General features: G+C 42.5%; 1 protein-coding gene across 1 annotated transcript in view; it reads left to right on the top strand.

The window, feature by feature from the left end:
* Positions 1-1,606: 1,606 nt before the first annotated feature.
* The window catches only part of THBS2 (thrombospondin 2), a 33,429-nt gene continuing 21,862 nt past the window's right edge, over positions 1,607-13,173 (top strand). The window contains exons 1-7 of the mRNA XM_050315955.1: positions 1,607-1,728; positions 2,897-2,971; positions 3,897-4,453; positions 5,936-6,020; positions 11,018-11,211; positions 12,004-12,144; positions 12,398-12,494. Coding sequence (XP_050171912.1) covers positions 1,722-1,728; positions 2,897-2,971; positions 3,897-4,453; positions 5,936-6,020; positions 11,018-11,211; positions 12,004-12,144; positions 12,398-12,494 — 1,156 coding nt within the window. The 5' untranslated portion in view covers positions 1,607-1,721. The remainder of the gene's footprint in view (positions 1,729-2,896; positions 2,972-3,896; positions 4,454-5,935; positions 6,021-11,017; positions 11,212-12,003; positions 12,145-12,397; positions 12,495-13,173) is intronic.

A 13,173-nucleotide genomic window follows, 5' to 3' on the forward strand; every position in this document is an offset into this window, starting at 1 on the left:
AATAGTGAGGTTTCTTGTGTGTCACTTGCATTACCCTGAAGCAAGGCTCCCCCCAAGAGGAGTATGCTTCAGTAAGTTCCTAGTAACACGTTCCTAGGGATCAAAGGTGATGGTGCTTCTTGTGGAGAACAGCAGGACCAAGGTGCTGGGCTCCCTCAAGGAGCTGCTGACTGACCTCCACTGAGCATTTTATCAATGGAGCGGGGGAGGTGACTGGGGCAAGTCTCACCTTTCATAGAATCATAGAATCAGCTGGGTTGGAACAGACCTCTGATATCATCAATTCCAACCCTTGATCCAACACCACCGCGGTTACTAGACCATGGCACTAAGTGCCACATCAGTCTCTTCTGAAAAACCTCCAGGGACGGAGAATCCACCACTTCCCTGGGCAGCCCATTCCAATGCCTGATTACCCTCTCTGTAAATAATTTCTTCCTAACATCTAACCTAAACCTCCCCTGGCAATGCTTAAGACCCTGCCCTCTTGTCTTACTGATAGATGCCTGGGAGAAGAGACCGACCCCCACCTGGCTACAACCTCCTTTCAGGTAGTTGTAGAGAGTGATGAGGTCTCCCCTGAGCCTCCTCTTCTCCAGGCTAAACAAGCCCAGCTCCCTCAGCCTCTCCTCATAGCACTTGTGTTAAAGTCCCTTCACACCAGCCTGGTTGCTCTTCTCTGGACCTGCTCCAGCACCTCAATATCCTTCCAGAACTGAAGGGCCCAGAACTGGACACAGCACTCCAGGTGTGGCCTCACCAGTGCTGAGTACAGGGGAAGGATCACTTCCCTGCTCCTGCTGGCCACACTGTTCTGATACAGGCCAGGATGCCATTGACCTTCTTGGCCACCTGGGCACACTGCTGGCTCACGTTCAGCTTCCTGTCAGTCCAGACTCCCAGGTCCTTTTCTGCCTGGCTACTCTCCAGCCACTCTGTGTTCAGCCTGTAGCGCTGCAAAGGGTTGCGTTTATTTCGGCAGCTGTGCAATTTACAAATAAGAACGATAAAAGTGACAGCGAATTGAGCCCTCGGGAAGGACGCGTTTTGCCGCGGTGGCGGCAGGAGCACCGAGCTCTCAGCCGACCGGGTGCCGCTAAGCCCCCGGGGGAGCCAGGTCAGACCGGAGGGGCCGAGGACGCACCTCCCGCCCGCGGGAACCGGGCTCGGGACGCCCCGACGGTGGGTCCCGGCCGCGCTCATATCGCCGCTGCCGGGGCCCGGCGCCGCCTCCCGGGGCTGCTCCGCGCCGGGCGGCCCCGCTCGGGCCCCCGCCACACCGACGGACGCTCGGACCGCCGCTCCCGCCCCTCCGCGCCGCTCCGCTGCCCGGAGGGAGGCGACGGCAGCATTGCCGGCCTCCCGCACCGCCCCTGCACCGCCCGCCGAGGGCGGGCCCGGGCCCGCGATGGCCCCGCAGGTAGGCGAGGTGGGGAGGGGGCGGTGGGGGGTTATGTCACCGCCGCGGAGGAGCGAACCTGGGGCGCGCCCCGGCGCCACTGATTGACAGCGGGGCCCGGCCCGCAGCCCATAAAGGCGGCGGCGCGGGGCGCGGGGCCGCGGCGGGACTTGCGACGGCGGCAGCATCGCATCGCATCGCATCGCATCGCATCGCATCGCATCGCATCGCATCGCATCGCATCGCATCGCATCGCATCGCATCGCACTCCACTCCCCAGCGGCCTCGCCCCGCAGAGCCCCAGCGCACCGTCGGCTCCCCCATGCCAGGTCAGGCGCAAGGCGGGGAGGTGGCGTTCCCCGCAGCGAAGCTCCATGGGGGGCGGCTGCCGCCCGGCGGGGCCGGGGAAGGCGGCGGGGGCCGCTCCGCCGGCCGCCCGGTCGGAGTTCGATGGGCCCGCCCGCACTGCCGCCCCCGGGTGTGCGGGGGGCGCGGGATGAAGGGAGCGGCCGCGGGGCAGGGGTTCGGGGGCGGTGTGCGGCTCCACTGCCCGCAGCAGCCCTGGCCGCCGCCGTGCCTCCCGTCCGGGCAGGGACCCGCGGGGAGCCGCTGAGTGCGAGAGGGGAGGGAGGCGTCCTGGCGCCTGACGGTAGTTGGGTGTAGCGGTGGTACCCTGGGGGTGACAGGTAATAAGGGTTACCCGTAGGACAAAGAGTGCAGACAGTAAGAGGTGGCGGTATTGCTCAGTCCGTACAAAAATGTGAGGAGCTGGCAGTGCTGAAGTGATTTGGCTGTATCCGGAGGACTGAATGCCTGCGCGTTCCAGGGAATGCTTCTGCTCCATTCATTGTGAGTGCAGACACATATGGAAATGCAATTATGTGGCTTATAACTGCATAGTACCAGACGGCAAAAACGGCATCACGTTAAAAGTCACTTTATCCGGCTGTGGATGGGAATGGAGAACTGCATGAATTAATAAATTATATATACATATGTATGTATATATATACACACACACACACACACAAGAAAGAGAAGTTTTTATGCTGGTACTGAAAAGTACCCCTATTACTCAGAACCAACATCTAGTGACATCCCACTATTCTACAAGGATTTTTGGCTGAATATTGTGCTTCAAAGTAAAGGTATAGCTAGGAATATGCTGTGTCTTTTGTAGTATCATCTGGTCTCTGCCAGCTACTGAAATTTAGTGGAGAAAATAATAGTGTATATTTTCTTCCTTTTCTTCCCGTATTCTTTAGTTAAAGGCATTTAGATAAAATGGAGCTTTATTATCCATAATTCCTCTTCACTTCACTTGATATCATGTTTTATTTCTAGCACCAAGAATAGCCCCAAAATTACTATTACAAGAATCAGACAAGATTTTATATGTATAGTTGCTGCTTATGGCATTTCATGAGGTAAATTAAAATATTTGAAGTTGATAAATATTATTTCTCTAATTCTTAGTATGTTTTGGTTTATTCATAGGAGTGATGCTGCAGAGGAGAAGGCTGTTGTGGCTTGCTGTCTTGATAACCCTGTGGGTTTCCTCAAATGCTCAGGGTAAGTTCTGAGGCTTCTTAACTAGATATAGAGTAATTTTAAAAGCTAAAAGTTGGTGTCAAATGTTGGCTTACCTGAGCTACAATGGGCAAAGTAATCATAAAGAATTTTTTTAGAAGTGCGTGGATTATTTTTGGTAGATGTATCTTACAAATGCTAAATGCAGATTCCTGAATGAATATCCAGAAATTGCTGTCTTTAAAAATTATTGGTCAAAATGTATATAATCTCAGAAATAATTGCTATTATACTTTTCTGTGCACTGGAAATGTATGGTGAAAGCAACATAAACAGAAGTAATGAGTAGGATAAACATTTTAAAAAGACAGAGGTAGAGAAATAGACATCTAGAGACCAAATATAAGTAGAATGCAAATTGGCACAGTGCCAGACCCTCATTTACGTCTGACTTTTTGGTTGGAATGTTTAAAAAGCAAATCCCTTGCTTCCTGTTGTCATGTGACCACATGGATTCCCATAATTTGATTTTTATTAGCTGATAGTCAAAATATAGAAATTGCCCCAGCTTCCTTATCCATTCATATATATTAGAAATATTTAATGAATAAATTGTTGCATGCATCCATGTGTAGGCATATACATGGTATGCAGTGTATATCTATATCTACAAGGAAGTACTATGTAGTGCTATAAAAAAGCCACGTTTTATTATATAATCAAAAGTATTTTTATCTGTACTTAAAGAAGGAGAGAACTGTCATGTAGATGAAAATGACAGGTAGAAAATATGATTCACTTGCGTGCTAGTAGAAAAAGTTCTGTTTGTGGAATTAGGAAAGTACTGGGTTTACTCTGCCAGTCCTTTCATCTGTCATATGATTGCAGTTACTGTGTCTAATGTGCGGAGTTGTTTCTTGTAAAACTTTTTATAGACACATTGTCACACACTGTTAACTTTTTTCAGATGGTGACAAGGAAGAGGAGACTATCTTTGATTTACTTCAAGTCAGTAACATAAACCGAAAGACAGTTGGAGCAAAAGTGTTTCGGGGTCCAGACCCCACTGTCCCAGCATATCGTTTCATTCGGTTTGACCATATACCTCCATGTAAACCAGAGAAATTAAAAAAGATTGTCAGACTAATACGACAGAATGAGGGCTTTATCCTTTCAGCCACCCTGAGGCAGGACAGACAATCCAGAGGCACTATCCTTGCTTTAGAGGGTCCTGGCATCGGTGAGAGGCAGTTTGAGATAATTTCCAATGGCCGGGCCAACACCCTGGACCTTATCTATTGGGTGGATGGCTTCCAGAATGTGATTTCCCTGGAAGACGTGGACCTTGCTGACTCACAGTGGAAGAACCTCACCATGCAAATAACAGGGGAGAACTACAACCTCTATGTTGGCTGTGACCTTATTGACAGTTTCATCCTGGAGGAGCCTTTTTATGAACAGCTGAAAGCAGAGAACAGCAGACTGTACGTGGCAAAAGGATCCGTTCGGGAGAATCATTTCAGGGTAGGTGACCTGCAGAAGCTTAGGTCTCTGATGAGGTAAGAAGGTAATGGCAAGTTGTTTGAGAAGGTGCAATAGGTGCACGTTTTTTTCTAGCACCTCTTGGATTTGGTGAGGTCACAGGTGTTCTCAAGCAGACTTTCTCTAGAGTGTGTTTTTATTAATTGCTGGGTCTGTGCTCTGTGAATTTGGGGTTCCTGAAAGCAAGGGATGGTAAAGCAAAGTCAAAGTCCAGGAAAAGTGTGCAAAACCAATTTTTGGCCTTTCCTATGCAACCTTCCATTTTATTTTCCAGATGTAAGACTTCTAGACATATTGCATTTATTGCATTTTTGTGGTGATTAGTAGAATTCCTTGGAAATTTTTTGAGGAAGTTTTTCCATTGAAATTTATCCCAATCATAAAAGCACATCAATATTTTTATTTCTTATTTGAAAGAAGAAGAAAAAATAATTTTTAATAGAACTGAAGTATGTAATGTTGGTCCATTCCCTGACAGAACATCCTGGTTTGCCATTTTGAAAATTTCATTTCAATTTAAATTAAAAAACAAAAATTAAAAAAAAAAAGGAACAAAATTTTTTTTATTGGTCCTATAAATCAGGTGGGTTTTGGTTTTGTTTTTTTTTTTTTTTAATGGAAAGCATTTAAAATGAAGCAATTATAAACTTACTGGTTTTCCTGTTAAATGAAAGTTACCTTCTACCTCATATAGTGATGTGATCTGGCCCAAGTGCTTTAAGGATGACATTTTTCATTGACAGCTGAAATCAAACTTGAACTCATGGATTCAAAAATTTCAAAAATGCTTTCTTTCTCATCATGTTGTGCCATCTAGTTTTCAACCAGAGCATGACACGCTTGAGTGGTTCCTTGGGGTGACCAGTTCTGGTAAGGACATCAGAAGTTGTTGCCCACAGCTTTATTGACTAAGTTTCTCCCATCAGTTGTGTTCAGAGTTGTTTTTGAAGCTGTACTGTTAAGCTGGTTGCTGAAACAATCTGTTTTTTAGGTTTTTTTTTCTTTAGTTTTTTTTTAAGTGAAATAGATACAGTCAGGTTTTATAGTGTTGTCTCAGGGTAGTGTCAGCACAATTGAGGAAGCAGTGAATGGTGCCTGGGAAGAACTGGCTAAGGATGGAAGTGCAGTGGTGAAGGAAAGTTGGCTCTGACCTAATGATTAATATCTTGTGGAACTACAGTCTAAAATTCACTATGAAAATGGAGATTTGAGCTCATAGCAGATTAGTAACTTTTATTTGGACTTATTTACCTAGTTTTGTTGCTTATAGTACTGAAATTTTATATAACACAACCATAAACACTTTTTTTCTCTGTGTGTCAGGTTTAATGTCTTGTAGACTGTTTTTAATGTATTTAGTTATGGCTGAATCCAGTCAGTAGCATGGGATTGAGACAGATCAGTTATCAGTTAGTCCCAAATTGATCACACTGTTTTTAATTGTTTTTTAAATTATTATTACAGGGTCTTTTGCAAAATATTCAGTTAATCTTTGATACTTCAATAGAAGATGTTCTGCGTAAAAAAGGATGCCAGAGAAGCCAGTCAAGTAAGGCTTTTTTAATCTTATTTTACTGTTCAGTTGATTATGAAAATTAGAAATGTCAATGGTGACATATTATCCTAAAACAGATCCCTTTGAAATGAAAAAGAGAAGGAATTGCTTTGTGGTGGTAATAGAAGCATAATTTTAGCTATCTTGAGATACCATTTCTACTCTCTAGCCTACTATTTTGGTCCACGTGGCTTAGGTTTACAACTCTGAGACTCTTGTTTTTGAGAGAAAAGCTGTCAAGGAAGAAATTAATAGAAATAGAAGGAAAAAAAGCACATGTATAAAAATATCTACATTCTTCAATGAGTTTTCTGTGATTCTTTGAGCACGAGACAAGTAATGCTGCTTCTGAATTCTGCTTCTGACTGGCAGTGGGTGCATGAACTAGTCTGCCAGTCTTAGAGACACTGAATTCCTTGGCAATAACTTCATTGACTGAAAGAGGCTTTGGGTTTGAATCCCAAAGTATTGTTAATCAAAACAACCTCAGGAAAGTAAGAAATAAAAGGAAGAGATATGGAAAGCATGTATATGACAGGCTGACGTGTTCTTGTTAGTCCAATTCACGCTGACCTCACCAGGAGGGAGCACTTTGTGTGTAGGAGTATATTGGATTCCTCTTGAAAAAATTGAGATTAATTGTCAAGTGTGCTCTAAGGTTTGTACTCAAGCTCGTGGGAGGTTCTGTCTCTTTTACTTCCTGGTATCTGTAGCTGACAAGAATCAGAGGCAACTGAATCTATCAGAGGAATGTGGTGAGTGCACAAGCCACCCAGGACTTCAGGGTTTTGTTTGAAACTCCTACCATCTGAAATGCCATGATTTCTGTCACTTTGTTAAAACATGTGACATAGAGCCAATCAGTTAAGCAGACTGAGCTCAATTTTTTTCCTTGTTTATGCAAAACACAGAAATTAATCCATGGCAGGTCCTGACTCCTTCAAAGGGGATAGAGTATTGAGATTTTGTAATAAAAAGACTCCAGAAGGAAGACAAATGTTTATATATAGGAGTGTGTGTGCCTAGAAAAATTAACTGAGCTCTCTAGTCGTCTTTTAAATATTGATAAAGAGTCTTGCTTATTTCCTATGTTTCAGAGGTGGGTCGTGGTGCAGGATCTTAGTCACAAGTGTGATGGTGTGTTAGAATTGAGACAAGTGGGTTAGAATGGAAGTGACCTTGGATGGCACAGGCAAGAAGACATGCCCTCATATTGGTGGCTGTCATCTTTCCCAGCCAAGCTGCTTTCTGTACTCACAAATTACTCAGAACTACTGATTACTAGTTTTCAACTTTGTTAGTGGAAGTAAATGCTTAAGAAGCAGAACTGCTGGGGGAAAATTTAGGTCTAATTGTAATCTGAATGAAAGGATGGTTTCACGAAGGATACAGTTAAGATATCCTTTGACAGTTATCAGTGGAAACAAAAGTCCTAGAAGTCAAGGTAGAACTTTGAGTACACATTGAGCAGTCAGAGGCAGAACAGTCTCAGTCAAGTGGATGGGATCTCTAGGTGTAGGTGGATTCCAACAGGAAAGCCAGTGAAAGTTCATGTCTACAAATCTTTTATATTATTATTGGTCGATTACCACAAAGGGAAATAGTGTGACCAAATGTTTTGAAATACCAATAACTAGAAATGGGATGTTACTATACTTCTACTAGGGAATGGGGCCTATGGGAGCCTAAAAGAATAATTTGAGTTCTGATACATACCTTAGGAGGAATTCTTATACCATTCAGCTGTTGCAGCTATAACCAACAGATAATATTTTCTTAATGTATTTTTTATCACATCTGTCAACTACCTAATTTTCAGGTCCTATAAATGATACAGATTTAGGTTTTGTGTTTTATCCTTCCTGGAAAGTATTTAGCAAATCATTCAATTAACAGTATTTTTATTTTTAATTTGCAACACCAAGAAAACATTACAAGGTGGAAATTTCTTGTGCAGCAGCAAAAGAGAGCTAAGAGCACACTGGCTTGAGGCCATCAAAATTACTTGAAAGGATTGTTATATGCTTGTCTGATTTTCTGACATATCCTATCCAGCTTAATTACAGAATCAAGAATGGGTAAGGTTGGAAGTCACCACAGTGGGTCTTCTGGTCCAATGTCCTTGCTTCATCAGGGTCATCTTAAAGCACATGGAGTATCTCCAGTGAGGGAGGCACCACAGCCTCTCTGGGCAATCTGTTCCAGTTCACAGTCACCCACACAATAAAGAAGTTCTTCCTCATATCTCTGTGGAACTTCGTGTGCATCTGTTTCTGCCTGCTGCCTCTTCTCCTATTGCTTGGCACTGCTGAGAAGATCCTGGCTCCATCCTCTTGACACCCAACTTTTAGATACTTGTAGACATAGATGAGGTCCCTCTCAGCCATCTCTTCACAAGACAACAGGCTCAGCTCCCTCAACGTGTCCTTGTAAGGGAGATTCTTACAAGGAGTGAGTCCCTTAATTATCTTTGTAGCCCTCTGCTGTATCTGCTCCAGGAGCTCTATGTCTCTCTTGTATTGAGGAGCCCAGAACCGAACACAGCACTCCAGATATGGCCTCACCAGGGATGTGTAGGTGGCAGGACAGTTCTTTTCTGTCCCTCTCTCCAAACTGTTGATGTCCCTCTGAAGGGCTGCACTGTTCTCTGGGGTATCAGCCACCCCTCCCAGCTTTGTGTCATCAGCAGATTTGGTGAGAAGGCATCTGCCTCTTCATCCAAGCCATTGATGAATGAGTTAAATGATACTGGGCCCAGTTTTGAACCTTGGGGGACACTGCTCTTGACAGTTACCACAGGTGAAAAACCACCTATGCTCTGTTACTGACCACAAGGTACATATTTCCCCTTTTGATGGCCCACTCGTTCAGCTGAGGTACGGGCACAAAGATACCATGTTTGTGTGTGAATGTCCCATAACAGCAAGGCAGCTGTCACCAATGAAGTGCACTCAGCTTTGAGGACAAAAAAATGGACAGGACTGTGTTTTTCCAATGTATCTTTAATCCTGATATGAGAATCTGAGGTATGGTGAAATGGTAGCTTGGGATTGCTGTTGGGTTGAGGGTAGGAAAGTATGTCTATAATGTGGTGGCCGCAAATCCTTTAGGCAGGATGTATATGCAGCGCTGGATAGGAGAGATGACAAAAACATGCCTAAAAACATCAATAAAATCCCTTCTTGGGCTGTATCAACAGAATGTCGTTTGCATATGTGAAAGGATTCAAATTTTGCTGTTCTGGTTTCTCATTTTAAAGATAATCATGTGGTCCTTAGGAAATTAGCAGGAAGCCAGCAGCAGAGAACTGATTTCCCAGTGATCCTCAGGCATCTTATTTCAGTCACTGCCAAGTACCAGTAGGAAGTGTGGATTTAGTTCTTCTAACATAGTTTTGGTTTATGTTTCCTGCTGAGATTGCAGCTTTATTAATGTCCTCAGAATGTTCCGGTCAAGGCACACTCCATGTTGGCTTGAAAAATATGAAACTAATGACCTGAGAAGTGCTATGGGAGGATCTGAGAAATCTAGTGTTTCAATGTGGTAGGAAAATTGCATTCTTTCCAGGGAATCAAAAAGCAGCTGAAGTAAACTGTTATGACACAGAATTCTGGTCTGCCATGTGGTTTTCTCCCATCCTGTAAATGAAGCTGGACAATTATTTCAACTTTGGAAAACTGTGAATAGTTTTTTGTAGACCTTGGCTAATGGTAGATGTTTCATAGTTTAAAAGCACATCAAGCCAATAATTTTAACTATGGTTGAGAAGTAATAATTTAATGTCATATTATGGGTTAGTCCTCTGTTCTTTTATTTCTAGCCTTCTAAATGAATGAAGAATACTTTGCTCCCATTTGCATTTCTTTTGTATTTAAATCTACACTTTACATTGCATGGTAGAGCACCAAATCAAGCCCTTAAAATTTCTGAAGCATTACCTCCTCCTGTGACTTGTCAAAACAGAATGGTATTAGGGTGTTTTGAATCACGTGTTTTATGGCACACATTCCTGTGCTGATTCTTTCTTTTTGAATTACCGTATCCTTTGCTTGCCTTTTCTTTTTGGTAACCTTGAGCCATTCCAACACCACTAAAGTGGGTAAATAAGTCTTTACTGAGAGACAGGGCAGTGTGGATTTCTGTATAGCAAAAACCAAATTTGAGTGTACAACACAACACAGACTGTTTTATTTAGTTGTCTATGTGCTTTTGTTATTAATTAAAAATTATGCTTTTGTGATACTATTTTTCAGATATTTGCTGTAGACAGGGATGTCTTTTAACATAGTATTAGAACATGTCCAGTTCTCCCTATACAGTGCATGCAAAGTCCTACTTTAATTACAGTTTGCCTGCTGGAGGAGTGTTCAGAGTGACAAATCAAATATTCTGTCTGATCTTAGCTTGACCTCCATTTAACTTCAGAATTAAACTATTATTGTAAGAGCTCCTCTGAGCTTAACACCAGGCAGTGCAATATAGGGCAGCCCAAAGTCTGGTATAAATTGCATAATGGCCCAAATTTGATCAAAGTCACCATGGAGTTTATGGATGGAACAAGGACAATAACTTTTTGCAAGAAAATTCTTTCTCTTGCCATTTTCTTTGCATCAAGAAAATGTGATAGGTCATGAAAAAATCAGAAACCTTTCGTGTCTCTTCAGTGGATAAAATGGGTTTGCTTTTTTGATACTGTGTTCTTTTGTTAGCCTTCTTCATAAATGAATGTGTTGCAGTGCCAACAGTTTTAAAGTGAGGGCCATGTGAGACACAGCTTGGCTCTTAATTTTGAAAAGAGAAAGCCTATAATTGGAACCAGCTGACATCTAACCCCTCTCTTTTATTCATGGGTATAATAAGCATGAAGCTGTGCCAAAATAGATGTGTTTAAATCCTACCCATGGGTGCCAATCTGCGATTTCAGCAGGAATCTATAATCTGTGGAAGAACTTTGTATATGCTGCTCTTCCCTTTCCTTCTCTTGCTACCAGCTGAAGTGAACACCATCAATGAGAGCACTGAAATCCTTCACTTGAGCCCTGCCGTCACAACCGAGTATGTGGGTGAGAAACCAGGAAAGGCTGAGTTCTGTGACCGCTCCTGTGAGGAGCTGGGATCAATGTTCACGGAGCTCACCGGCCTGCGCATTGTGGTGAACAACTTGGCTGATAACCTCCAAAAAGTGGTAGGTACCTGTAAGTCTGAAAAACTGAAAGAGGCCTGCTGTGCAGTGCTCTTTCCTTCTTGCTTTTACACCAGAGGCAGTTAATAGAGATCACTGTATTACATTTGTGTATACCTGTTGGTATGCCTACATGATGTAGAGGAGTCCTGTTTCCATTGTGACTAGTCTAGCACTTTAATGAAGGCTTGGTTTTCACAGACTGGATTTAAAAGAGCATGCACACATGATCTTGTACACAGGCGAAGTCAATCTTCTTAAAGGTTACTGCAGGTTTGGAAATTGAGAGCTAGCAATCCCTACCTTGCTTGTGTACTGTTAAAGCATTGTTACCATGCTTATACCGTTTATGATTACGTCAGTAAGTGGCTACACAGGGTACCTAAACTGTAAGTAAATGCATGGGATTTTCATAGTTGAAGTATGATGGCAACATTTTACAGAACTCCTCCCCTCTTTTTGTTCTGAATCAGTTAATTATTTCTGAAGGAATTTTATTACTATGCCATATGTCTCAGGACTAAAATCTTCTCACCTAAAAGTGAGATATACTAGAGGAAAGCAAAACTTCTAAGAAAAGATTTCCCTTAATATTGTGTGACTATGTTTGTACCATTACTAGAAGAATTGGTGTACAGTATTGCGATACTTGAGATCATCTTCTTTATGTACCAGAAATATGTGAAAATATACATTTTTAATGGAAGAATTAAATCCAGTAGTGTCTCGGTTTTTTTAGTTGAAACAGTTTGCTTACAAAGTACACAATTTGTTTTCATTTACTTCATCTTCTAGTCTGAAGAGAACCAAATTATGTGGGAATTGATTGGGCCTAACAAAACACTGAAGAACCAGTCAGTTTGCTGGCAAGATGGTCGTGTTTTTGCAGATAATGAAAGCTGGATTGTAGATAGCTGCACCAAGTGCACCTGCCAGGTAAGGTTTTGGAAACAGTCTTCTTCTCTGTGGAAATGCATAGCAGATTTAATCCAGCTCAGCTCTGCAGGTCAGGTCATTACTTACTCAGATCTTGTTCTGAACCTACTGATATTTATAAAAAGTAGTCTTCATGTCCATGATAGTTAGAACAAATCAAAGAATTTCCACACGTGAAACTTTCCCAGATGCCCACCTTCATTTGCCTCTGTATGTGCACATGGGTCAGTAAGTTGATTTTCTTTGCCTGTAGGATTCTAAAATTGTGTGCCATCAAATCACCTGCCCAGCAGTCTCCTGTGCTGATCCATCTTTTGTTGAAGGTGAATGCTGCCCAGTCTGCTCTCACTGTGAGTATTTCGCCAAAGAGAAAAATAGTCTTTGGCAATATTTAAAATCATTACTAGTGTTTTGGAAAAGGCAGAACAATTAAGAGGTCAAGGTAGGTAAGATCAAATATAAAACATTTATGTAAACAAAGATCAGATGAAGTAACTTGACTTCTTGAAGTTACCTTCTGGAAGAGTTGCTCTCTCTTCAGTGATTCTATTGGTTGGTTAGAATTAAGCTGATATCTTGCTTAGCTGTGTTGGACACAAAATATTAAAAGCATCCTTCTCCCCAGTCGTGTTTTCCAAGGCTGGACATTCTGATTTTTGTTGGTTTGTAATAGCACTGTCTCCTATTGCTTCTTTTCTGTACTACCAGTTAAAACAGGCTAACATAAGTTAGGATGTCTTCTTAACTCCTTATGGAGGATGTTTAAGTTTCAGATGAAAAGATTTATGTAGTTTTATGCAATATTTATTAAGAGTGCAAATTATTTTCCCTCTCTGCTGTCATTCTGTTACTCTGTTTTATTTCTTCTCTGTTATATATTCTCTGTTTGGTGTATTGCTTTATGTATAAACCTGGACTTCCTGGACAGTGTGGTCCACATTTGTGACAGCATCACAGACCATGGACTGGACTTTAAAGTGACAGCAGTTTTAAGAACTTCACTGATTATTTGACTTCAGTGTGGGATCA

The sequence above is a fragment of the Myiozetetes cayanensis genome, unplaced genomic scaffold (assembly GCF_022539395.1).
Source record: "Myiozetetes cayanensis isolate MyiCay16 unplaced genomic scaffold, myiCay2020 scf2-11, whole genome shotgun sequence".
In the NCBI taxonomy this organism is placed as follows: domain Eukaryota; kingdom Metazoa; phylum Chordata; class Aves; order Passeriformes; family Tyrannidae; genus Myiozetetes; species Myiozetetes cayanensis.